Source organism: Pseudorca crassidens, chromosome 2 (genome assembly GCF_039906515.1).
Source record: "Pseudorca crassidens isolate mPseCra1 chromosome 2, mPseCra1.hap1, whole genome shotgun sequence".
Taxonomy (NCBI): domain Eukaryota; kingdom Metazoa; phylum Chordata; class Mammalia; order Artiodactyla; family Delphinidae; genus Pseudorca; species Pseudorca crassidens.
The window spans coordinates 113604250-113630978 of record NC_090297.1 but is presented as its reverse complement, the minus strand read 5'-3'; the positions used below and the strand labels follow the sequence as shown (position 1 = coordinate 113630978).

At 41.1% G+C, this 26729-nt stretch overlaps 1 protein-coding gene across 1 annotated transcript in view; it reads left to right on the top strand.

The window, feature by feature from the left end:
- Positions 1-26011, top strand: part of FCRL5 (Fc receptor like 5) — a 50681-nt gene extending 24670 nt beyond the window's left edge. Inside the window, exons 9-17 of the mRNA XM_067728263.1 lie at positions 2965-3243; positions 6561-6839; positions 19623-19901; positions 20341-20457; positions 21133-21160; positions 22285-22367; positions 22570-22638; positions 24745-24776; positions 24855-26011. Coding sequence (XP_067584364.1) covers positions 2965-3243; positions 6561-6839; positions 19623-19901; positions 20341-20457; positions 21133-21160; positions 22285-22367; positions 22570-22638; positions 24745-24776; positions 24855-24944 — 1256 coding nt within the window. The 3' untranslated portion in view covers positions 24945-26011. The remainder of the gene's footprint in view (positions 1-2964; positions 3244-6560; positions 6840-19622; positions 19902-20340; positions 20458-21132; positions 21161-22284; positions 22368-22569; positions 22639-24744; positions 24777-24854) is intronic.
- The last annotated feature ends 718 nt before the right edge of the window (positions 26012-26729 follow it).

Sequence of the window (26729 nt, the reverse complement as noted above, 5' to 3'; positions counted from 1 at the left end):
AAAAGGCCAACTCATCCTTTCACTGGCTCATGAATTTCTCTCTAGCTTCTCCTGCCCCTGTCCCAGAGCATCTCAGACCTCCAGCCAGAACTCCTGCTAAAAGACCTTTCAACATCATTCTCCTGACATCTTACCTCTCATTCAGCTATAGCACTCTCTCTCCTACCTGGCCTCCCATGGGCTGACCTCCTAGTCATGCCCACTTTCAGTGCAGGCTTGGCACCTCACTCATAGTCTTCCTCTCTACCCTACACTCTGTCATCATTCCATAACTCGTCCACATGGATGACCCACTCAACAAAATGGCTTGTCATTCTTTCCGCCACCCACTGCCCCGTACATACACTACTCCAATCACCTGATCACAACCTCCTATCCCTCTACTTGTTTCTTCAAATCCTCCAATCACTAGGGGCAGGAAAGGAATAAAGACGCAGGTGTAGAGAGTGGACTTGAGGACACGGGGATTGGGAAGGGTAAGCTGGGATGAAGTGAGAGAGTGGCATGGACATATATACACTACCAAATGTAAAATAGATAGCTAGTGGGAAGAAGCCACATAGCCCAAGGAGATCAGCTCGGTACTTTGTGTCCACCTAGAGGGGTGGGATAGGGAGGGAGAGAGGGAGATGCAAGAGGGAGGAGATACGCAGATATATGTATATGCACAGCTGATTCACTTTGTTATAAGGCAGAAACTAACACACCATTGCAAACCAATTATACTCCAATAAAAATGTTTTAAAAAAAATAAAAGAATACAGGAATTAAAATAAATAAAATCCTCCAATCATTATTTTTCTCAGACCTCAACAAAACCCCCAGTTCATTAACACCTTTACTTCCTCCCAGACAATCACACCCTCGACTCCCACCACCATTTGAGTGTTTGTCTCGGTATCCATCCAGTAACTCATCCCTCCTCTTCCTAAGGTATAGAAGACTGCTTCCTATGAAAGGTGAACATCTCCATCCCACCTCTAGAGTCCATCCTCGCTTGCATTCTCAGACTTTGAACAACTTTCTCTCCTGCTTTATAGGATCCTTCCCATTGACATTTAACGTGCTGTGTCTCTCCCATGTCTAAGAAAAAAACCCTAACTTGGTCCCACTTATGTCTCCAGCCACTGCTCTATTATGGCTTCACTTCCAAAAAAGAGTCAGTTGCACAGATTGTCTCCATTTCCTCCTTACCTTCTTGGATTTAACACTTGGTTTCTTCTGACCTTTATATAAAAAATGATTCTCACAAAGGTCACAAATGACCCCCATGGCTTTAAATGCAATGGCCATTTTCCAATCCTCACCTTACTTGGTCTCTCAGAAATAGTATTTCTTTCTTCTTGAAACCCTCCCTTCCTTGGCTTCAATGACTTCACCTTCTCCTGGATCTCCTTTCTCTGCCACTCCTTCTCAGTTCCCTTTACTAGCTCCTCCTTTTATGGACAAACTTTAAAAGCATTGGTGTGTCCCAGAGCTTTGTCCTGCATGTACCCTCTTCTCTTATATATGTTCTTTCTCTGGATAATCCTGGGGGTGTCATCTATAAATGATTCTTAAGCTTTTATCTCCAAAAGAGACCTCCTACCTGAGCACCTGCCTATGCCATATCTCTTAAAGGCTCATGAACTTGAACATCTCTAAAACTGAACTCATGGAACTCCCCCCATATCTGGTCCTCCTCCAAGTGTCCCTAGCTCTGTGAAAGACACTCCCATTCACCCATATATACAAGGCAAAATCCCAGGAGTCTTCCTTACCATTTCTCTCCCTTGGTCTCCATAGCCAGTTAATCATTGACTCCTATTGATTTTATTTCCAAAATATTCCTTGGATCTTTTCTTTCTATCTTTACTGCCACTATCATAGTCAAGTCTACCACCATTTCAATTACTGCAATGCCACCACTCCACCCCTAATAACTTCTCCATTCCATTTCTGTCCATTACAATCCATTTTGCACACTGAGATCAAAATTGTCTTTAAAAAAGACAGGTTTGATCATCTCATGCCCCTGTATAGAGACATTTACAGGTTTCCCATTGCTCTGTGAAGAAGGATCAAAATCCGTACCATGGCTTGTGAAGCTCTGCCTAGCTCTCCAGCCTCCTATTTCATGGCACTCTTCAAACCCTTCTCTTACTGCTGCTGTCACCTCGTTTCAACAGCTCAAAAGCGCCAACCTTCTTCCCAGCTCAGGGCCTTTGCGCACACTGTTTGCCTGCCTGGGCAGTCTTCACTCCCTTCCTCACCTGGTTAATTCAGATGTCACTTTGTGAGGAAGCATTACCTGACTAACCCATACTAGATCAGGCCCCATTATTATACATTTCATAGCATCCTATTCTTTACTTTGTATCAATTGTAAATGTTTTAATTATGTATTTGTATTTCTATTTAATTGCTCTCTATCATCTCATCTAGATTGCAGGCTTCATGAGGGCAGGAACTGTGTCTTTCTCACTATTGAATCCCCAGCATATTGTGTAGTTCCTGAGACTTTTAAACAGCTCAATTAATTTTTGATGAATGAATAAATATAAAAATGAGCCAATAACTTGATCAATATTTATTCTCTTTTGGGTCTTATTTTTGATGCGGCCAAGACTCGGTTACATCTCTGGCTATGTAAGCAGCAGTCTCCCCTGTTTCTCATTTTCTATTGAACTGATTTCTCCTTTTCTCCAATTGTCTTCTGACTTCTCAGATACTTGGGTTTCAATTTAATCTCTGTTTTCAGATTCCCCAAACACTTTTGCGATTGTATATCGAAGTATTCCAGACTATATATAACACGACACAAATGATTTGTTTCTTCAAACATGAAGCAATTATAGCTGAGTTCTGAGTGATGTCACAAGGTCATTAAAAACAGAAAAACATTTTCCTGTTTGAAATGTCTTTTCTATGGAAGAACATATTTAAACAGCATGAACTGATGGTTAACTATCTTGCTTCCTTCAGTTCCAGTGTCTCAGCCTGTCCTCACCCTCAGGGCTCCCGGGACCCAGGCTGTGGTGGGGGACATGGTAGAGCTTCACTGTGAGGCCCAGAGAGGCTCTCCCCCAATCCTGTACCAGTTTTATCATGAGGATGCCAGCCTGGAGAGCAGCTCAAGCCCCTCTGGAAGGGGAGCTTCCTTCAACCTCCTTCTGACGGCAGAGCATTCTGGGAACTATTTCTGTGAGGCCAACAATGGCCAGGGGTTCCAGCGCAGTAACACAGTGTCACTCAGTGTCAGAGGTAAGTGGACCCAACTACAGCACAGCCAGGGACAGACCATCTCCCCCACCTTCACCTGTAGCCGAGATTGGAGGTACCACAGGGCCATTTGCTGTGTGACATCATTGCTACACAGCCTCCAACTGAGAATTCTGTATTCTACATTTTCAGGAACTCGCACCTTCCCTTTGCTTGCTTTGCCTCTCTTGGTAGCAGCGGTGCAAGACATTGTGACTAAAAGTTTCCTAACGTAGGAATAAAGGCTTTTAAAACACAAATTGCATCCTGGCCAACAATGATCAGCAAGAAAGGAAATTATAAAGTTCAACATGTCTCACCTCAGAAGAGATTTAGTTGGGGTTTCCTTTGTCAGTCAATCAATAAAAAGGCCAACTCATCCTTTCACTGGCTCATGAATTTCTCTCTAGCTTCTCCTGCCCCTGTCCCAAAGCATCTCAGACCTCCAGCCAGAACTCCTGCTAAAAGACCTTTCAACATCATTCTCCTGACATCTTACCTCTCATTCAGCTATAGCACTCTCTCTCCTACCTGGCCTCCCATGGGCTGACCTCCTAGTCATGCCCACTTTCAGTGCAGGCTTGGCACCTCACTCATAGTCTTCCTCTCTACCCTACACTCTGTCATCATTCCATAACTCGTCCACATGGATGACCCACTCAACAAAATGGCTTGTCATTCTTTCCGCCACCCACTGCCCCGTACATACACTACTCCAATCACCTGATCACAACCTCCTATCCCTCTACTTGTTTCTTCAAATCCTCCAATCACTAGGGGCAGGACAGGAGTAAAGACGCAGATGTAGAGAGTGGACTTGAGGACACGGGGATTGGGAAGGGTAAGCTGGGATGAAGTGAGAGAGTGGCATGGACATATATACACTACCAAATGTAAAATAGATAGCTAGTGGGAAGCAGCCACATAGCACAGGGAGATCAGCTCGGTACTTTGTGACCACCTAGAGGGGTGGGATAGGGAGGGAGAGTGGGAGACGCAAGAGGGGGGAGATACGCAGATATATGTATATGCACAGCTGATTCACTTTGTTATAAAGCAGAAACTAACACACCATTGTAAAGCAATTATACTCCAATAAAGATGTTTTAAAAAAATAAAAGAATACAGGAATTAAAATAAATAAAATCCTCCAATCATTATTTTTCTCAGACCTCAACAAAACCCCCAGTTCATTAACACCTTTACTTCCTCCCAGACAATCACACCCTCGACTCCCACCACCATTTGAGTGTTTGTCTCGGTATCCATCCAGTAACTCATCCCTCCTCTTCCTAAGGTATAGAAGACTGCTTCCTATGAAAGGTGAACATCTCCATCCCACCTCTAGAGTCCATCCTTCCTTGCATTCTCAGACTTTGAACAACTTTCTCTCCTGCTTTATAGGATCCTTCCCATTGACATTTAACATGCTGTGTCTCTCCCATGTCTAAGAAAAAACCCTAACTTGGTCCCACTTATGTCTCCAGCCACTGTTCTATTATGGCTTCACTTCCAAAAAAGAGTCAGTTGCACAGATTGTCTCCATATCCTCCTTACCTTCTTGGATTTAACATTTGGTTTCTTCTGACCTTTATATAAAAAATGACTCTCACAAAGGTCACAAATGACCCCCATGGCTTTAAATGCAATGGCCATTTTCCAATCCTCACCTTACTTGGTCTCTCAGAAATAGTATTTCTTTCTTCTTGAAACCCTCCCTTCCTTGGCTTCAGTGACTTCACCTTCTCCTGGATCTCCTTTCTCTGCCACTCCTTCTCAGTTCCCTTTACTAGCTCCTCCTTTTATGGACAAACTTTAAAAGCATTGGTGTGTCCCAGAGCTTTGTCCTGCATGTACCCTCTTCTCTTATATATGTTCTTTCTCTGGATAATCCTGGGGGTGTCATCTATAAATGATTCTTAAGCTTTTATCTCCAAAAGAGACCTCCTACCTGAGCACCTGCCTATGCCATATCTCTTAAAGGCTCATGAACTTGAACATCTCTAAAACTGAACTCATGGAACTCCCCCCATATCTGGTCCTCCTCCAAGTGTCCCTAGCTCTGTGAAAGACACTCCCATTTACCCATATATACAAGGCAAAATCCCAGGAGTCTTCCTTGCCATTTCTCTCCCTTGGTCTCCATAGCCAGTTAATCATTGACTCCTATTGATTTTATTTCCAAAATATTCCTTGGATCTTTTCTTTCTATCTTTACTGCCACTATCATAGTCAAGTCTACCACCATTTCAATTACTGCAACGCCACCACTCCACCCCTAATAACCTCTCCATTCCATTTCTGTCCCATTACAATCCATTTCGCACACTGAGATCAAAATTGTCTTTAGAAAAGACAGGTTTGATCATCTCATGCCCCTGTATAGAGACACTTACAGGTTTCCCATTGCTCTGTGAAGAAGGATCAAAATCCGTACCATGGCTTGTGAAGCTCTGCCTAGCTCTCCAGCCTCCTATTTCATGGCACTCTTCAAACCCTTCTCTTACTGCTGCTGTCACCTTGTTTCAACAGCTCAAAAGCGCCAACCTTCTTCCCAGCTCAGGGCCTTTGCGCACACTGTTTGCCTGCCTGGGCAGTCTTCACTCCCTTCCTCACCTGGTTAATTCAGATGTCACTTTGTGAGGAAGCATTACCTGACTAACCCATACTAGATCAGGCCCCATTATTATACATTTCATAGCATCCTATTCTTTACTTTGTATCAATTGTAAATGTTTTAATTATGTATTTGTATTTCTATTTAATTGCTCTCTATCATCTCATCTAGATTGCAGGCTTCATGAGGGCAGGAACTGTGTCTTTCTCACTATTGAATCCCCAGCATATTGTGTAGTTCCTGAGACTTTTAAACAGCTCAATTAATTTTTGATGAATGAATAAATATAAAAATGAGCCAATAACTTGATCAATATTTATTCTCTTTTGGATCTTATTTTTGATGCGGCCAAGACTCGGTTACATCTCTGGCTATGTAAGCAGCAGTCTCCCCTGTTTCTCATTTTCTATTGAACTGATTTCTCCTTTTCTCCAATTGTCTTCTGACTTCTCAGATACTTGGGTTTCAATTTAATCTCTGTTTTCAGATTCCCCAAACACTTTTGCGATTGTATATCGAAGTATTCCAGACTATATATAACACAACACAAATGATTTGTTTCTTCAGATATGAAGCAATTATAGCTGAGTTCTGAGTGATGTCACAAGGTCATTAAAAACATTTTCCTGTTTGAAATGTCTTTTCTATAGAAGAACATATTTAAACAGCATGAACTGATGGTTAACTATCTTTTTTCCTTCAGTTCCAGTGTCTCAGCCTGTCCTCACCCTCAGGGCTTCCAGGGCCCAGACTGTGGTGGGGGACATGATAGAGCTTCACTGTGAGGCCCAGAGAGGCTCTCCCCCGATCCTGTACCAGTTTTATCACAAGGATGTCGCCGTGGGAAACAGCTCAGCTCCCTTGGGAGGGGGAGCATCCTTCAGCCTCTCTCTGACCATGAACCATTCTGGAAACTACTCCTGTAAGGCCGACAATGGCCTGGGGGTCCAGCAGAGTGAGGTGATGCTACTCAGTGTCATAGGTGAGTTGGTCCTGCCCACAGACAGCACAACCAGGGACTGACTGCTTTCTCTCCCCAGCAGCAGAAATGGAGCTCCAGCACTCCTGTTTGCTGGTGTGACCACCCAGCATATTTCCTGCACATAGAATTTCCAGTTGAAAGTCTGGGATCCTTCCTGTGTCTGCACTTTCAGGAACCTGGACCTTCCCAGCAGCACAGTTCAAGAAGTCTTCTTGAATGTGATCAAAACTCCTCACTAAAAATGCAAAGAAGGTTTTTAGAACCAAGACTATATTTTGATCTGCAATTACGATACAAAAGGGAAAATAACGAATTTTAGGTATAGGTTTCGTTGCCCCCAGAAAGGTCAGGTCATTCTTTATCCTGGTTTTTCTCTCTTTGACTTCCAACAAACTTCTACTCTTGAGCTTCTTTCACTACCAGGGATATAAACATGCCTCACATTTCCATATTAAAAATTCTATATTAATATTAGCTAGGTACATAGCTTTTCAGGGTATACAATCACAACCAATCCAAGTTAGTTTACAAAGTGATTCTTAAAGCAGTGGGGACACAGAGGTGAAAGCAGGATGACATGGAGTGAAAATGGTCACCCATTAATCAAATTCTTTCATTCTCTAAGCAGTCTGACATCTTGCCTTTAGGTATAAAAGCCAAAGGAAAACTGCTTCTTGTCATCTCTGAATCTGCTTTGTGATGATCCCCTACAGGCCAATCTTATGGTAGAGCAAAAGTATGCTAAGGGCTGTTGAGATGAATGTTCTAGTGTTGGTTCTGAAGATACTAGCTCTATGAACTTGGCCAAGCATATTTCCCTATATTGACCTCAATTTCCTCATTCACAAAGTGAGAAAATTGAACTAGATGAATATCAGGGTCATCCTCAACCCTAGAATCCTATTATTTTGGTGCACAGGGAATATGGTGTATGTCATACTCAAAGGTTCCTGGAAGGAGACATGCTAAAGGAGAAGCTGGAAGTCACTGCTCCTGGGATACAAACCCAGAGAAACACGAGACCATGAAATAACATGCAAATGCTTTCTGAAGTACATAAAGCAAAATACAGGCTGATACTCTTAGTCTCCCTTGGCTGGGTCCCTGAGTATCATAAGAAATACAGACAAAATCACATGAGCAGGTTGATTTAGACATACCAGCCCAGGAGCCAGCATCCCATCAAGGTGGCTGGGGCAGCCACCTCTTTGGCATCTAGCAGGCTACCTGATTGCAGATTTGATTTTTTTCCATTCAACTAGTCCATTCTTCTCCCCCCAGTGGTAGGCAGCACCTGCCTCAGCCAATTTTCCTCTAAGGTTCACAGGAACTCTTACCGCATGGTTTACACACTCACCTTTTAGATCCACCACACAGGCATGTACTTCTGACCAAGTGCCACTCCCTCCCTCTTCACAACACAGTGGACCAGCACATCATACCCCTCACACTCTGTATTCGTGATTTTATACACATCCTCATTCCTTTGTTTCTATGATCCCTGGTGCAAATGCCTATTATTTATGCTGGTGCTATCACACCTAAAGGACTTCTTGCTAAATGATTGTGTCTGAGTCCTAGAACTAGGACACATCATGGAGAACTACAAGAAAAAGGAATACTTATTACATTGTCACTACCATCATCATCATCACCATCATAAATACTTACTGAGCCCTTGTATGTGCCAGGCCCTGTGCTTAGTACTTGACATGCAATATCTCATTTAATCTTTAAAATAAACCACTGAGGTTAAAAATGAGATCATTTTTATCCTCAGTTTGCAGGAGAGGAAACTGAAGCTTAGAGAGGTGAAGTAACCAGCTTAGAGACACAGCTAGCAAAGGTAAAGCCAGGTTGAAAAATGAGCCTATCCAACTCAATGTAAATCTACATTATAATATCTCTCATCCTTTGTGGCCAGGTTTAACACAACTTTTTAATAATTTATTATTCTGGAAGAATACATAAACTTTCACGATAAAAAGTCAAATGGAACAAAAGGGTACTTTCAGGTATATTTTTCTAGAAATATTAAAATATAAACATAAAGGCATAGAATTTTTTACAAGTACAATCATATTACACATATAGTTATGCAACTTGCATTTTTTACTTGATATATCTTGGATATCTTTCGTGTTTTATTAGCAAGTCAACTAGGTTGTCTCCAGTTTTTAGCTATTATAAAAATTCTACAATAGAAATCTTTGCGCAAATATATTTGCAAATACTTTTTTAAATAGAAGTATAGTTACAATGTGTACAGCAAAGTGATTCAGTTTCATATACGTACATATATATATATATATGTATATATATTCGTTATCAGATTCTTTCCATTGTAGGTTATTACAAGATATTGAGTATAGTTCCCTGTGCTATACAGTAAGCCCTTGCTGGTTATCTATTTTATATATAGTAGGGTATACATGTTAATCCCAAACTCCAAATTTATCTCATCCCTGCCTGCTAGCCCCCTTGGTAACCATAATTTTGTTTTCTATGTCTGTGAGTCTATTTCTGTTTTATAAATAAGTTCATTTGCATCATTTTTTTAGTGATAAGTGATATCATATGATATTTGTCTTTCTCTGTCTGACTTCACTCAGTATGGCAATCTCTAAGTCCATCCATGTTCCTGCAATGGCATCATTTCATTCTTTTTTATGGCTGAGTAATAGTCCATCGTATGTATATATACCACATCTTCTTTATTCATTCATCTAATGATGATATTTAGGTTGCTGCCATGTCTTGGCTATTGTAAATATTGCTGCTATAAACATTGGGGTGCATATATCTTTTTGAACTAGCACTTGCCCAAGAGTGGAATTACAGGATCATATAGTAACTCTATTTTTACTTTTTTGAGGAATTTCCATACTATTCTCCATAGTGGCTGCACCAGTTTACATTCCCACCAACAGTGTAGGAGGGCTCCCTTTTCTCCACAGCCTCTCCAGCAATGTTTCTTGACTTTTTTTTTTTAACGTCTTTAGCGGACTGTAATTGCTTTACAATGGTGTTAGTTTCTGCTTTATAACAAAGTGACTCAGCTATACATATACATATATCTCCCTATCTCCTTCCTCTTGCGTCTCCCTCCAACCATCCCTATCCCACCCCTCTAGGTGGTCACAAAGCACCGAGGTGATCTCCTTGTGCTATGCAGCTGCTTTCCACTAGCTATCTATTTTACATTTGGTAGTGTATATATGTCCATGCCACTCTCTCACTTCGTCCCAGCTTACCCTTCCCCACCCCCGTGTCCCCAAGTGCATTCTCTACATCTGCATCTTTATTCCTGTCCTGCTCCTAGGTTCTTCATAGCCTTTTTATTATTTTTTAGGTTCCATATATATGTGTTAGCATACGGTATTTGTTTTTTTCGTTCTGACTTACTTCACTCCGTATGACAGACTCTAGGTCCATCCACCTCACTACAAATAACTCAATTTTCTTTTTATGGCTGAGAAATATTCCATTGTATATATATGCCACATCTTCTTTATCTCTTCATCTGTTGATGGACACTTAGGTTGCTTCCATGTCCTGGCTATTATAAATAAAGCTGCAATGAACATTGTGGTACATCACTCTTTTTGAATTAAGGTTTTCTCAGGGTATACGCCCAGTAGTGGGATTGCTGGGTCGTATGGTAGTTCTATTTTTAGTTTTTTAAGGAACCTCCGTACTGTTCTCCATAGTGGCTGTACCAATTTACATTCCCACCAACAGTGGAAGAGGGTTACCATTCCTCCACACCCTCTCCAGTATTTATTGTTTGTAGATGTTTTGATGATGGCCATTCTGACTGGTGTGAGGTGATACCTCATTGTAGTTTTGATTTGTTTTGCTCTAATGATTAGAGCATCCTTTCATGTCTTTGTTGGCAATCTGTATATCTTCTTTGGAGAAATGCCTATTTAGGTCTTCTGCCCATTTTTGGATTGGGCTTTGTTTGTTGTTTTTGATATTGAGTTGCATGAGCTGTTTGTAAATTTGGGGGATTAATCCTTTGTCAGTTGCTTCATTTGCAAATATTTTCTCCCATTCTGAGGGTAGGCTTTTCGTCTTGTTTATGGTTTCCTTTGCTGTGCAAAAGCTTTTAAGTTTCATTAGGTCCCATTTGTTTATTTTTGTTTTTATTTCCATTACTCTAAGAGGTGGACCAAAAAAGATCTTGCTGTGATTTATGTCAAAGAGTGTTCTTCCTATGTTTTCCTCTAAGAGTTTTATAGTGTCCGGTCTTACATTAGGTCTCGAATCCATTTTGACTTTATTTTTGTGTATGGTGTTAGGGAGTGTTCTAATTTCATTCTTTTACATGTAGCTGTCCAGTTTCCTCAGCACCACTTATTGAAGAGACTGTCTTTTCTCCATTGTATATCCTTGCCTCCTTTGGCATAGATTAGTGGACCATAGGTGCGTGGGTTTGCCTCTGGGCTTTCTATGTTGTTCCATTGATCTATGTTTCTGTTTTTGTGTCAGTACCATATTTTCTTGATTACTGTAGCTTTGTAGTATAGTCTGAAGTTATGGAGTCTGATTCTGCCAGCTCCTTTTTTTTTCCTCAAGACTGCTTTGGCTATTCAGGGTCTTTTGTGTCTCCATACAAATTTTAAGATTTTTTGTTCTAGTTCCATAAAAAATGTCATTGGTAATTTGATAGGGATTGCATTAAATCTGTAGATCGCTTTGGGTAGTGTAGTCATTTTCACAATATTGATTCGACCAATCCAAGAACATGGTATATCTCTCCATCTTTTGGTATCATCTTTAATTTCTTTCATCAGTGTCTTATAGTTTTCTGCATACAGGCCTTTTGTCTCCCTATGTAGGTTTATTCCTAGGTATTTTATTCTTTTTGTTGTAATGGTAAATGGGAGTGTTTTCTTAATTTCTCTTTCAGATGTTTCATCATTAGTGTATAGGAATACAAGAGATTTCTGTGCATTAATTTTGTATCCTGTAACTTTACCAAATTCATTGATTAGCTCTAGTAGCTTTCTGGTGGCATGTTTAGCATTCTCTATGTATAGTATCAGGTCATCTGCAAACAGTGACAGTTTTATTTCTTCTTTTCCAATTTGAATTTCTTTTTCTTCTCTGATTACTGTGGCTAGGACTTCCAAAACTATGTTGAATAATAGTGGTAAGAGTGGACATCCTTGTCTTGTTCCTGATCTTAGAGGAAATGCTTTCAGTTTATCACCATTAAGAATGATGTCTTCTGTGGGTTTGTCATATATGGTCTTTATTATGTTGAGGTATATTCCCTCTGTGCCCACTTTCTGGAGAGTTTTTATCATAAATTGGTGTTGAATTTTGTCAAAAGCTTTTTCTGCATCTATTGAGATGGTCATATGGTTTTAATTCTTCAAGTTGTTAATATGGTGTATCACATTGATTGATTTACGTATATTGAAGACTCCTTGCATCCCTGGGATAAATCCCACTTGATCATGGTGTATGATCCTTTTAATGTGTTGTTTCATTCTGTTTGCTAATATTTTGTTAAGGATTTTTGCATCTATATGCATCAGTGGTATTGCTCTGTATTTTTCTTTTTTTGTACTATCTTCGTCTGGTTTTGGTGTCAGGGTGATGGTGGCCTCATAGAATGAGTTTGGGAGTGTTCCTTCCTCTGCAATATTTTGGAAGCGTTTGAGAAGGATGGGTGTTAGCTCTTCTCTAAATGTTTGATAGAATTCACCTGTGAAGCCATCTGGTCCTTGACTTTTGTTTGTTGGAAGATTTTTAATCACAGTTTCAATTTCATTACTTGTGACTAGCTTGTTCATATTTTCTATTTCCTCCTGGTTCAGTCTTGGAAGTTTATACCTTTCTAAGAATCTGTCCACTTCTTCCAGGTTGTTCATTTTATTGGCATAGAGTTGCTTGTAGTAATCTCTTAGGATGCTTTGTATTTCTGCGGTGTCTGTTGTAACCTCTGCTTTTTCATTTCTAATTTTATTGATTTGAGTCCTCTCCCTCTTTTTCTTGGTGAGTCTGTCTAATGGTTTATCAATTTTGTTTACCTTCTCAAAGAACCAGCTTTTAGTTTTATTGATCTTTGCAATTGTTTCCTTTGTTTCTATTTCATTTATTTCTGCTCTGATCTTTATGATTTCTTTCCTTCTGCTAACTTTGGGTTTTGTTTGTTCTTCTTTCTCCAGTTCCTTTAGGTATAAGGTTAGATTGTTTATTTGAGATTTTTCTTGTTTCTTGAGGTAGCCTTGTATAACTATAAACTTCCCTCTTAGAACTGCTTTTGCTGCATCCCATAGGTTTTGGATCATCGTGTATTCATTTCCATTTGTCTCTAGGTATTTTTTTATTTCCTCTTGGATTTCTTCAGTGATCTCTTCATTATTTAGTAATGTATTGTTTAGCCTCCATGTGTTTGTGGGGTTTTTTTGGTTTGTTTTTTTTTTGTGTGTGTGTGTGTTTGTGTTTTTTAATGTTTTTTTCCCTGTAATTCATTTCTAATCTCATAGCATTGTGGTCAGAAAAGATGCCTGATATGAGTTCAATTCTCTTAAATTTATTGAGGCTTGATTTGTGACCCAAGATGTGATCTATCCTGGAGAATGTTCCATGCACACTTGAGAATAAAGTGTAATCGGCTCTTTGGGGATGGAATGTCCTATAAATATCAATTAACTCTATCTATTCTATTGTGTCATTTAATGCTTCTGTTTCCTTATTTATTTTCATTTTGGATGATCTGTCCATTGGTGTAAGTGGGGTCTTAAAGTCCCCCACTATTATTGTGTTACTGTCAATTTCCTATTTTAGAACTGTTAGCCATTGCCTTATGTATTGAGGTGCTCCTATGTTGGATGCATATATATTTATAATTGTTATATCTTCCTCTTCAATTGATCCCTTGCTCATTATGTAGTGTCTTTCCTTGTCTCTTGTAACATTCTTTATTTAAAGTGTATTTTATCCAATATGACTATTGCTACTGCAGCTTTCTTTTGATTTCCAATTGCATGGAATATATTTTTCCATCCCCTCACTTCCAGTCTGTATGTGTGCCTAGGTCTGAAGTGGGCCTCTTGTAGACAGCATATATATGGGTCTTGTTTTTGTATCCACTCAGTGAGCCTGTGTCTTTTGGTTGGAGCATTTACTCCATTCACGTTTAAGGTAATTATTGATATGTATGTTCCTATGACCATTTTCTTAATCGTTTTGGGTTTGTTTTTGTAGGTCCTTTTCTTCTCTTGTGTTTCCCACTTAGAGAAGTTCCTTTAGCATTTGTTGTAGCGCTGGTTTGGTGGTGTTGAGTTCTCTTAGCCTTTGCTTGTCTGTAAAGCTTTTGATTTCTCCATCAAATCTGAATGAGATCCTTGCTGGGTAGAGTAATCTTGGTGGCAGGTTCTTCCCTTTCATCACTTTAAGTATATCATGCCACTCCCTTCTGGCTTGTAGAGTTTCTGCCGAGAAATCAGCTGTTAACCTTATGGGAGTTCCCTTGTATGTTATTTGTCATTTTTCCCTTGCTGCTTTCTTTGTCTTTAATTTTTGCCAATTTGATTACTGTGTGTCTTGGCGTGTTTCTCCTTGGGTTTATCCTGTATGGGACTCATCGCGCTTCCTGGACTTGGATGGCTATTTCCTTTCCCATGTTAGGGAAGTCTTCAAGTATAATCTCCTCAAATATTTTCTCTGGTCCTTCCTCTCTCTCTTCTCCTTCTGGGACCGCTATAATGCAAATGTTGTTGCATTTAATGTTGTCCCAGAGGTCTCTTAGGCTGTCTTCATTTCTTTTCTTTCTTTTTTCTTTATTCTGTTCCGCAGCAGTGAATTCCTCCATTGTGTCTTTCAGATCACTTATCCGTTTTTCTGCCTCAGTTATTCTGCTCTTGATTCCTCCTAGTGTAGTTTTCATTTCAGTTATTGTACTGTTCATCTCTGTTTGTTTGTTCTTTAATTCTTCTAGGTCTTTGTTAAACATTTCTTGCATCTTCTTGATCTTTGCCTCCATTCTTTTTCCAAGGTCCTGGATCATCTTCACTATCATTATTCTGAATTCTTTTTCTGGAAGGTTGCCTATCTCCACTTCATTTAGTTGTTTTTCTGGGGCTTTAGCTTGTTCCTTCATCTGGTACATAGCCCTCTGCCTTTTCATCTTGTCTATCTTTCTGTGAATGTGTTTTTTGTTCCACAGGCTGCAGGATTGTAGTTCTTCTTGCTTCTGCTGTCTGCCCTCTCAAGAATGCAAGAGTTTTCTGTGCATTAATTTTGTATCCTGCTACTTTACCAAATTCATTGATTAGCTCTAGTAGTTTTTGGGTAACATCTTTAGGATTCTCTGTGTATAGTATCATGTCATCTGCAAACAGTGACAGCTTTACTTCTTCTTTTCCGGTATGGATTCCTTTTATTTCTTTTTCTCCTCTGATTGCTGTGGCTAAAACTTCCAAAACTATGTTGAATAATAATGGTGAGAGAGGACCACCTTCTCTTATTCCTGATCTTAGTGGAAATGGTTTCATTTTTTCACCATTGAGAATGACGTTGGCTGTGGGTTTGTCATATATGGCCTTTATTATGTTGAGGTAAGTTCCCTCTATGCCTACTTTCTGCAGGGTTTTATCATAGATGGGTGTTGAGTTTGTCAAAAGCTCTTTCTGCATCTATTGAGATGACCATATGGTTTTTCTCCTTCACTTTGTTAATATGGTGTATCACATTGATTGATTTGTATATACTGAGGAATCCTTGCATTCCTGGGATAAAACCCACGTGAGCATATTGTATGATCCTTTTAATGTGCTGTTGGATTCTGTTTGCTAGTATTTTGTTGAGGATTTTTGCATCTATGTTCATCAGTGATATTGGCCTGTACTTTTCTTTCTTTGTGACATCTTTGTCTGGTTTTGGTATCAGGGTGATGGTGGCCTCGTAGAATGAGTTTGGGAGTGTTCCTCCCTCTGCTATATTTTGGAAGAGTTTGAGAAGGATAGGTATTAGCTCTTCTCTAAATGTTTGATAGAATTTGCCTGTGAAACCATCTGGCCCTGGACTTTTGTTTTTAGGAAGATTTTTAATCACAGTCTCAATTTCAGTTCTCATGATTGGTCTGTTTATATTTTCTATTTCTTCCTGGTTCAGTCTTGGAAGGTTGTGTTTCTCTAAGAATTTGTCCATTTCTTTCAGGTTGTCCATTTTTTTGGCATATAGTTGCTTGTAGTAATCTCTCATGATTCTTTGTATTTCTGATGTGTCAGTTGTTACTTTTCCTTTTTCATTTCTAATTCTATTGATTTGAGTCTTCTCCCTTTTTTTCTTGATGAGTCTGGCTAATGGTTTATCAATTTTGTTTATCTTCTCAAAGAACCACCTTTTAGTTTTATTGATATTTGCTATTGTTTCCTTCATTTCTTTTTCATTTATTTCTGATCTGATATTTATGATTTCTTTCTCTCTGCTAACTTTGTGAGGGTTTTTTGTTGTTGTTCTTCTTCTATCTCTAATTGCTTTAGGTGTAAGTTTAGGTTGTTTATTTGAGATGTTTCTTGTTTCTTGAGGTAGGATTGTACTGCTGTAAACTTCCGTCTTAGAACTGCTTTTGCTGCATCGCATAGATTTTGGGTCATCATGTTTTCATTGTCATTTGTTTCTAGGTATTTTTTAATTTCCTCTTGGATTTCTTCAGTGACCTCTTATTTAGTAGTGTATTGTTTATCCTCCGTGTGTTTGTGTTTTTTACAGATTTTTACCTGTAATTAATATCTAGACTCTTAGCATTGTGGTCCGAAAAGTTACTTGATGCAATTTCAATTACCTTAAATTTACCAAAGCTTGATTTGTGACCCAAGATATGATCTATCATGGAGAGTGTTCCATGAGCACTTGAGAAGAAAGTGTATTCTGTTGTTTTTGGGTGGAATGTCCTATAAATATCAATTAAGTCCATCTTGTTTAATGTATCATTTAAAGCTTGTGTTTCATTATTTATTTTCATTTTGGATGATCTGTCCATTGGTGAAAGTGGGGTGTTAAAGTCCCCTACTACGATTGTGTTACTGTCATTTTCTCCTTTTATGGCTGTTAGCATTTGCCTAATGTATTGAGGTGCTCCTCTTTTGGGTGCATAAATATTTACAGTTGTTATATCTTCTCCTTGGATTGATCCATTGATCATTATGAGTATCCTTCTTTGTCTCTTGTAATAGTCTTTATTTGAAAGTCTATTTTGTCTGATATGAGAATTGCTAACTAGCTTTTTTTTGACTTCCATTTGCATGGAATATCTTTTTCCATCTCCTCACTTTCGGTCTGTATGTGTCCCTAGGTCTGAAGTGGGTCTCTTGTAGACAGCATATATGTGAGTCTTGTTTTTGTATCCATTCAGCCAGTCTATGTATTTTGGTGGGAGTATTTAATCCATTTACATTTAAGGTAGTTATCAATATGTATGTTCTTATTACCACTTTCTTAACTATTTTGGGTTTGTTTTGTAGGTCTTTTCCTTGTCTTCTGTTTCCTGTCTAGAGAAGTTCCTTTAGCATTTGTTGTAAAGCTGGTTTCGTGATGCTGAATTCTCTTAGCTTTTGCTTGTCTGTAAAGGTTTTAATTTCTCTGTCAAATCTGAATGAGATCCTTGCTGGGTAGAGTAATCTTGGTTGTAGGTTTTTCTCTTTCAACACTTTATATATGTCCTGCCCCTCCCTTCTGGCTTGCAGAGTTTCTGCTGAAAGATCAGCTGGTAACCTTATGGGGATGCCCTTGTATGTTATTTGTTGCTTTTCCCTTGCTGCCTTTAATATTTTTTCTCTGTATTTAATTTTTGATAGTTTGATTAATATGTGTCTTGGCCTGTTTCTCCTTGGATTTATCCTGTATGGGACTCTATGCCCTTCCTGGACTGGATTGACTATTTCCTTTCCCATATTAGGGAAGTTTTCAACTATAATCTCTTCAAATATTTTCTCAGTTCCTTTTTTTGTCTCTTCTTCTCTGGGACCCCTATAATTTGAATGTTGGTGTGTTTAATGTTTGCCCAGTGGTCTCTGACACTGTCCTCAATTCTTTTCATTCTTTTTTCTTTATTCTGCTCTGTGGTAGTTATTTCTACCCTTTTATATTCCAGGTTATTTATCCATTCTTCTGCCTCAGTTATTCTGCTATTGATTCCTTCAAGAGAATTTTTAATTTCATTTATTTTGTTGGTCATCATTGTTTGTTTGCTCTTTAGTTCTTCTAGGTCCTTCTTAAATGTTTCTTCTATTTTCTCCATTCTATTTCCAAGATTTTGGATCATCTTTACACTCATTACTCTGAATACTTTTTCAGGTAGACTGCCTATTTCTTCTTCATTTGTTTGGTCTGGTCATTTTTACCTTGCTCCTTCATCTGCTTTTTGTTTCTCTGTCTTCTCATTTTGCTTCACTTACTGTGTTTGGGGTCTCCTTTTCACAGGCTGCAGGTTCGTAGTTCCCGTTGCTTTTGGTGTCTGTCCCCAGTGGCTAAGGTTGGTTCAGTGGGTTGTGTAGGCTTCCTGGTGGAGGGAACTGGTGCCTGTGTCTTGGTCAGTGAGGCTGAATATTGTCTTTCTGGTGGGCAAGACCGTGTCTGGTGGTTTTTTTCAGGTGTCTGTGACCTTATTTTGATTTTAGGCAGCCTCTCTGCTAATGGGTGGGGTTGTGTTCCTGTCTTGCGAGTTGTTTGGCATAGGGTGTCCAGCACTGTAGCTTGCTGGTCATTGAGTGGAGCTGGGTCTTAACATTGAGATGGTGCTCTCTGGGAGAGCATTTGCCATTTGTTATTACGTGGAGCTGGGAAGTCTCTTGTGGACCAATGTTGTGAACTCCGTTCTCCCACCTCAGAGGCATAGGACCTGACACCCGGATGGAGCACCAAAACCCTGTGAGCCACAATTTTGGGAAGTCTGAGGTCTTCTGCCAGCTTTCAGTAGGTGTTCTCTAGGAGTTGTTCCACATGTAGTTGTTTTTCTGATGTATTTGTGGGGAAGAAGGTGATCTCCACGTCTTACTCCTCCGCCATCTTGAAGGTCTCAGTCCTGTTGACTTTTTTTTTATTCAAAATATAAAATTTATTCAAAAGCAATAAAATAACAGTTTCTATGAAGTATGAACTGTATATAATAAGTAAACACATCACAATACCAAACCTGTTGACTTTTTAATGATGGCCATTCTGACTGGTGTGAGGTGATACCTCACTGTAGTTTTGATTTGCATTTCTCTAATAATTAGCCATATTGAGCATCTTTTCACGTGTCTATTGGCCATTTTTTACATAACTTATGTTAGTAGCCCTAAAGAAAATAGTCTTAGAAGTAGATTTGCTGGGTCAAAGTTTATGTGCATTTTAAATTAGATATGTGTTTCCAAATCACCATTCAAGGAAGTGTCTCAAATTTGCATTCCCACTGAGAGAATATCAGGGTGCCTCTTAATCCACAACCCCATTAGTATTATCTGCCTTTTTAAGCTTTGCCAGTCTGATGGGTGTTTTTATTTGTATATACTTAACTAGTAACAAAGATAATATCTTTATATATTTATTGGCTATTTGAAGTTTTTAGTGATTCATACCCTTTTCACACTTTTCTGTTGGATATTTTTGTGCATTGAAAGCTATTTGTGGATTCAGGTCATTAACTTTGCCTGTCATATGTGTTTCAATATATTTTCCTTGATTGAGATATGACTTTTATTATTTGTTTATATTATTTTTTGTTCCTTTCTGAATATGTTAGAAGTAGGAACTTCTATTGACTTTTTGTTTTTTCCTCAGTTCCAGTGTCTCGCCCTATCCTCACCCTCAGGGCCCCCAGGGCCCAGGCTGTGGTGGGGGATGTGGTGGAGCTTCACTGTGAGGCCCAGAGAGGCTCTCCCCCAATCCTGTACCAGTTTTATCACAAGAATGTCACCCTAGAGAGCAGCATGTCCCACTCTGGACAAGGAGTGTCCCTCAACCTCTCACTGACTGCAAATCATTCTGGAACCTACTCCTGTGAGGCCGACAATGGCCTGGGTCCCCAGTGCAGTGAGGCAGTGACACTTTTCATCACAGGTAAGTTTCCTATTCTCAGGCCACAGATGTGGCCAAAAGATTTCCTCCTAGGATACTCTGATAATCCTTGTGATGCCTGACCAGGACAGTGTTTCTCAGGGACATGTACACAAAGCTAGATGTTCTCCAAACTGTTATTTTCATTAAGTTTTTCTGAAGGCTTGTCATTTGGGTGGGAAAGGAGGCTAAAGAAGACCACCGAATTTAATACTCTTCAGCTAGCATCATCCATCCTGACCTTCAACCCTTGCATCAGCCACAGACATGAGCTTCCCCACCAAGAGAAGTTCCATCCCCTGTGCCACACTTGCACCTCATTAGCCTCAGGAGTCCTGGTCCCCTCAGTTCATCCTCTCTCCCAGGCATCAGCTCCAGGGATCAGGGCAGTTCAAGACCACAAGCCTCTCCATCTGGCTCATGCCTGGGGTCTCCCCCTCAGGGCTGACAGGGAGCAGAAGTGGCCCTGTTGCCACCGGTGTCACCGGGGGGCTGCTCAGCATGATGGGTCTCGCTGCCATAGCACTGTTGTTCTACTGCTGGCTCCCGAGAAAAGCAGGTGAGTAACTCCCTTGTTAACCTTTGCTTGAGTCCCTGTCCTTCCCATCTCCATTCCCTCAGGCCCATGCTGCCTTTGGAACCAACCGCAAGCTCTCAAAACCTCCTTTCTGCACAATTCCACAACTCCTACCTTCCTCTCTAGTTCCTCCAGAATTTGTCTTAATCAAATGCAAAGTTTCCAGAACAGCCCTATTGGGTGTAAGATGTCTTCACAAGATGTAGTTTATCTGACATGACAAATTACAGTGTCTTTCCCTCTCTACCCTTACAAGACCCCCAAGGAACGGAAGAGGAGAAGAAAAACTCTGAGAAATAGGAGTTAGAACAGAAACCAAATATAATTTGATAACTTACTGATTTTGCAAATGTATGGTACTTTCATAGCCGATCAAGTCTATTTTCCCACATTCAGCTATTGACCATTGTTCTTCACAAACTCCACGTTAAAAGATTATGGATTATGGGCTACCCTTTTGTATTATAACTATACCCATCTGGAATCCAGGATCAGTAGTTTTTGCCCAATCTGCCACCTCCCTTGGACATAGCAAAGGAGGGTTCACATCTTAGAGACAGTGACTCCTGGAAGGTTCTACGTGAGCCTCCTATGAGCTGTGCTCCTTGTGAAGTCTTCCTTCTCCTGGACTCAATGTCTCTCTGCTTTCCTTTGCAGGAAGAAAGCCTACATTTGACTCCTCCAGGTAAGACCTGCCTATATTGCCATATGGTTAATGAAATGCCCACCAAGTGTGAAAATGGAATTAAATCTGGTTACTGCTGAGAGCACGGTCACTGCTTCATGTCACTGAGATGGGTTGTGCCAATTTCATGTTGCCACCTCCCTTGGGATATCTCAATTCCCAGGACCTTCTCACCCATCAGCTTAGCTAAATAGGCCTTTTTCTTGCAGCAAGTGTTAATTGCTTTTTATTTATTAACTTACATCCTTGGTCCAATGTGGCCTTGGTTGTTTGAGTGTTTGAGTGACACTATGACCACTGAATCCATCCGTTTCCTAAGATGGTCTTAGCTTAATCAGCCTGGAAAGCTCTGGTCATGGCCAACCCAACCTAACCAACATCTGTTGTGATGACAGCCAAGAAGATGGAGTCATGCAACTTGGCCACCCCGAGAGACCTCTCTGCTAACAGGAGGTGGTGCCTGTGAAGAAGGGGCTGCCATCTTGGATTCCAAAGGCTGACTTTAGGAGTCACACCACAGCTCACAAACTATCCCTGGGCAAGCTTATGGTAGCAGCATCCAAACCATCCTGAGTTCCTCTGAGCCTTTTTGTTTGTTTGTTTTTTTGGCCATGCTGCACAGTTGCAGGATCTTAGTTCCCCTACCAGGGATTGAACCCGAGCCCTTCTTAGTGAAAGCACCAAGTCCTAACCTCTGAACCACCAGGGAATTCCCATTTGAGCTTTTCTAATTATGGATTTCACTCAGATATTGATCTCTCTGGGAGTGTAGACCTTGGAGCCAGGTTTGAATCTTGGCTCTTCCCCTTTCTAGTTACATAGTCTTGAGCAAGTCATTTTACTTCTCAGAACCTCCATTTTTTCCATCTAAAAAATAGAGATAATAATAGAATCAACTTAATATTGTTATAGGCACTAGCACAGTGACATACAGGTGATCATAAAATCTGGATTAATATTATGATTTATAATATAATAGTCCATAACAATAGACCATTTGTTATATGCTCATCTACGTTTCCAGGCTTGGCAACTATCCTGTGGTAAAGACTCACTAACAGGGAATGATCCTTATAGTTACTTCATCAGGATTTCTGGGAAACATCAATGCTTCTATCTTACAGGAATCAGTCAGCTTCAGACCCACAAGAGCCCACCTACCACAATGTACCAAGCTGGATAGAACTACAACCAGTGTACAGCAATGGTGAGGACAGAGGACCCTCCATTTGGGCAGGGACCCCAGGGTTGGTCCAAGAAGTGGTGGGAGAAGAAATGAGGAAGGGACAGTACAGAGGCCCAGAGGGCTCTGCCCCCTCCAGAGAACAAACTCTATCTGGGGGAGGAGGAAGTAGCAAGACAAGGGGCAAGAACCTTAGAGTCCTCTCAAACTTCAACTTCTCTCCAAGTAAATCCTAACAGAGGAGACGTGGTGTACTCGGAAGTCCGGACCGTGAAGGTGGAGAACAAACAGGCAGGTAAGACCCAAGGACCCTTGATTTTGGCGGTCTATTGCTATGTGTGGCTCAGTCTCCACCCCTTCAGTGGGTCTGGGCCAACCAGACACAGAACTGCCCCTCAGGCTGGGTCACTGGGCTTCTTACTTTGTGCCCACCTACTCTGTTGCGATTAACCCAAGCTCACCATGCAGAGCTGCTTTCTCCATTCTCCATGGATGGCCTCAGCATCACTTGAGTAACAAAGTCATCACCCTGGGCAGTCAGCTCCTCAGAGCTTCAGTGTCCCATCTGTGAAATGAGACAGGACTGTCTATCATTCCCTACCTACTTGTACCTGTTTTCTATTGCTGCTGTGGCAAATGACCATGAGGGTTTAAACAATACAAGTTTATTATCTTACTGTGCTGTAGGTCAGAAGTCTAACACAGGTCGCACTGGGCTAAAATCAGTGTCGGCAGAGGTCCTTTCTGGAAGCTCCAGGGGAGAATGCATTCCCTTGCCTTTTCCAGCTTCTAAAGGACACTCTTTTCCTTTCTGGGGCTCATGGCCCCATCCCATCCCCTTCAAAGCCAGCAAGTGGCACCTCTCTAACCATTTCTTCCATAATCAGTGCTCCCTTTGACCACAACTAGAAAAAGTTCTCAGATTTTAAAATTCTCCTTAAAATTCCACCTGGATAATCTAAAATAATCTCACCATTTGAAGGTCCTTAATCTTAATCACATCTGCAAAATCCCTTTCTCCATCTTAGGTCACATATTCACAGGTTGCAGGTATCAGGACATGGACATCTTTGTGGGAGACATTATTCTGCTTATCACAGTCTCTCATAGGGTTATTGTGAGGATCAAATGAGGAAGTAGATGTGGAGATGCTATTACAGCAGCAGAGTTTAAGCAGCTTTTATAATGAGTATATGCAGGTTGTCTGTCTGTGTCATTAGTCCTCACTCATGGTAGATGGTCAGCCGTGAAGAATCCCAGCCTGGTTTCGTCCTGCTCAGAGCAGGAAAGGGAAAGCCTTTGGGGCTATTCTAACTTTGTTCTGTAAAAAGTGCCATGTGATTTTTAGCCATTCTGCTTCCTTCTCTGGGTTTTTGATTCTTCTTGTATAAAATTAAAAGAACTCTATTTTGTTCCATTCTTGGTTCAGTGGCCCACCTCTAAAACGTATGAACTCATTCACACTTACAATCCCCTTTGAAGTGTGTTGTTGTTACCCCATTTCACAGATGAGAAAACAGAGGCAGAGAGACCTTAAATGACCAGCCTGAATTCACAGAGCTAACAAATGACAGAAGAGTCTGTCTCTAGAGTCCAAGCCTTAGGCCAAGCTCTGCTTCTCAGGGCAGTTCCAGGGACCCTTGAGGCTCATTCCAAGCCAAAAAGAAAGCCTTGCTTGATGAATGCCATATTTCATTACAGCTTTAAGACAATATAATAATAATAACAACTTCTATTATCATATCAACATGTATTGAGCAGTTCCTATGTGACTGGTACAGTTCTGAGTACTGTAAATAAATACATTTTAAAATATATATATATATATATATATGCCATAAATATGTACACACACACATATATTTAAAGTTTGTTTGTTTATAGCCCTCAGAAGTGTACCTGCACATTGGAACTGCTCAGCACATAACAGATGTTAGAAATCAAACACACACACACATAACCCTATAGGTAGGTATTATTATTCCCAACATACAGATGACACACCCGAGGCAGGAGATACTGAGTGACTTGCCCAAGGCCACAGAGGTGGCACGGCTGACCTGGGGCTCAGTCTGGGGTGGTCTGGATCAGAAGTCTGCTCTGAACCACTGCACTGCCTCTGCTCCAGGCCAGGCTGCTTCTCCATAATATACACTATGAATCTATGATCAAAGCATGAACAAGATAAAAAGTAGATTTCTTTCTTTTGAGAGTCCCTGGGGAGCTCAGCATGAGGAACAAAGAGTGGAGTGATACTGAGAGAGTTGGTCGAAGCTGTGAGGTTGAGGTTCTTAGGAAAGGTTCAGTGTAGCCACATGGAGATGGCTGTGGCTGGGCTGATGGCACAGATGCAAAGAGAGAGTTCTGAGTTCACAGATGAATGCTTCCTTTCTTTCCACAGCAGCCTCTGACCCAGAGCTTCTCAAGAACACGGTGAGTCCCGTGACCTGTGTACTCTCCCACCTAGGGCCTGCTGGCCTCTGGCCCTCACCTATGTGCTCCTTCCCCCAGGATTCCTGCGTCATCTACTCCCAGGTGAAGGGGGCTTACACCGCAGCCCCTAAGCCCCAGCTCTTGGCTGCATCCCCTCCTCAAAGATGAGTCCACGCAGCTCCCGACTGCTGTCTCAGCCTCTGCACCCAAAACCACCCTTGGGGGAGAAGGGACATCAAAGCAGGAAGATTTAAACCTTGGGTCCTAGACCCAAGGCCACACCCAGCAACCTGTGCATCAAGTGCCCACACCCTAGTGTGAACAGAACACAGGGCCCCGCAGGACTCCCGCCTATTTCCAAAGTGACAGCCCTGGCCCAGTGGTCTTTTTCTTAATGACATGTGCTCCCAACCCAGGGCCCATGATGTTGCCTGGCTTCCTTAATGAACTTCAGCTTTGGTCACTATTCCGAGTCCTACCCCCATACACATCCCCACCATTCCTCCATGAGGACTGCCCCTAAAATCTGCCACGGATAACCTGCTTTCAGTGGGTGCTTTTCTCAGCTGCAGTCAGTCTGGTAAGGCTACAGTGGGCTCTGCCCAATGGGACAGCACACACCGCTGGAGACATGGACACTGCGCTCGTCATGGACCTCCCCATGATGGGACTGCATTCCACACTCCCCCTGTCTGTCTGAAACTCTAAGCTCAGAATCTGACACCAGGATAACTCCTCTCCTGCCCATGTGCCAATATCTACCTGCCCAAGTAAGTGGACTTCACACCTTAGGTCCTAGATCCTTCCCTTCCTGCCAGAAGTAACCCAGGACAGTCAAGGCCAGGAGGACCAGAGATGCAGATAGAATACATATTGAAATATAGGAGGTGCTCTATCACTATTTGATTGATTGAATGAATGAATAAATGAAGAAGATATTATGGGTCATTATGGTGTATTCCTACCCTCAAACTGGCATCTGATCCAGTGTGCTCCCTAGTAAATCCAAGAAGTACCCTTTTCTCTTCCCTGAGTAGGAAATAAACTAAGAGAAGGAGTTTGAGTGAGGAAAGCTGTGTTCAGAAAGCAGGAAGCCTTCTCAAACTTTAAAGTGCTTATGTAAGGAGGGTGGGAGGGAGACGCAAGAGGGAGGGGATATGGGGATATAGGTATACATATAGCTGATTCACTTTGTTATACAGCAGAAACTAACACAATATTGTAAAGCAATTATACTCCAATGAAGATGTTAAAAAAATAATAAAATAAAATAAAGTGCTTATGGGTCACCTGGAGATCTTGTTAAAATGCAGATTCTTATTCATTGAGTCTGGGTGGAGGCTGAGATCCTGCATCTATAATAAGCTCCCACGTGATGCTAATGCTACTGATCCTAGGAGCATACTGAGTACCCAGGCCCATGAAGAAGTACCGTGGGCTCTGGCTGCCCACTGCCCAACTCCATGGGGGCCACTCACGTAGATCGCATGCTCCCTGCACCATCTTTCCGCTAGAACACCATCAGATCCTGCTGCTAAGAGAACTTCTCAGCAACATGCTGGGTTTTGTCAGCCTCCCTAGGTCAGTAAAAAGCAGCTGCTGTCATCTTCGTTTCCCCACCTCAGGCCTCACACTTTCCCACAGAGGAAATGAATACACTGTGAATAAATATACCTCTTAGCCTTCTCCATTCAAAGTTGATCTATCTCGCCTCTGAGCCATGGGATGTTTTGATCCATTTTTATGATGTCCATCACACCTCATCTTGATCTCCACCCTCCGGTGGATTGTACAGGGGGAATCGTTTCCAAGCCACATTGCCTGGATTAATAAAATCCTTGACGGGGCATTCATGGCCCTTCTCCACATAGTACCACCTACTTCCCTCTCCAGCTTTTTCCGTGGTCATTGTCCTCCACACCCTACACTCAATCACCAGGTGATCTTCCCCAT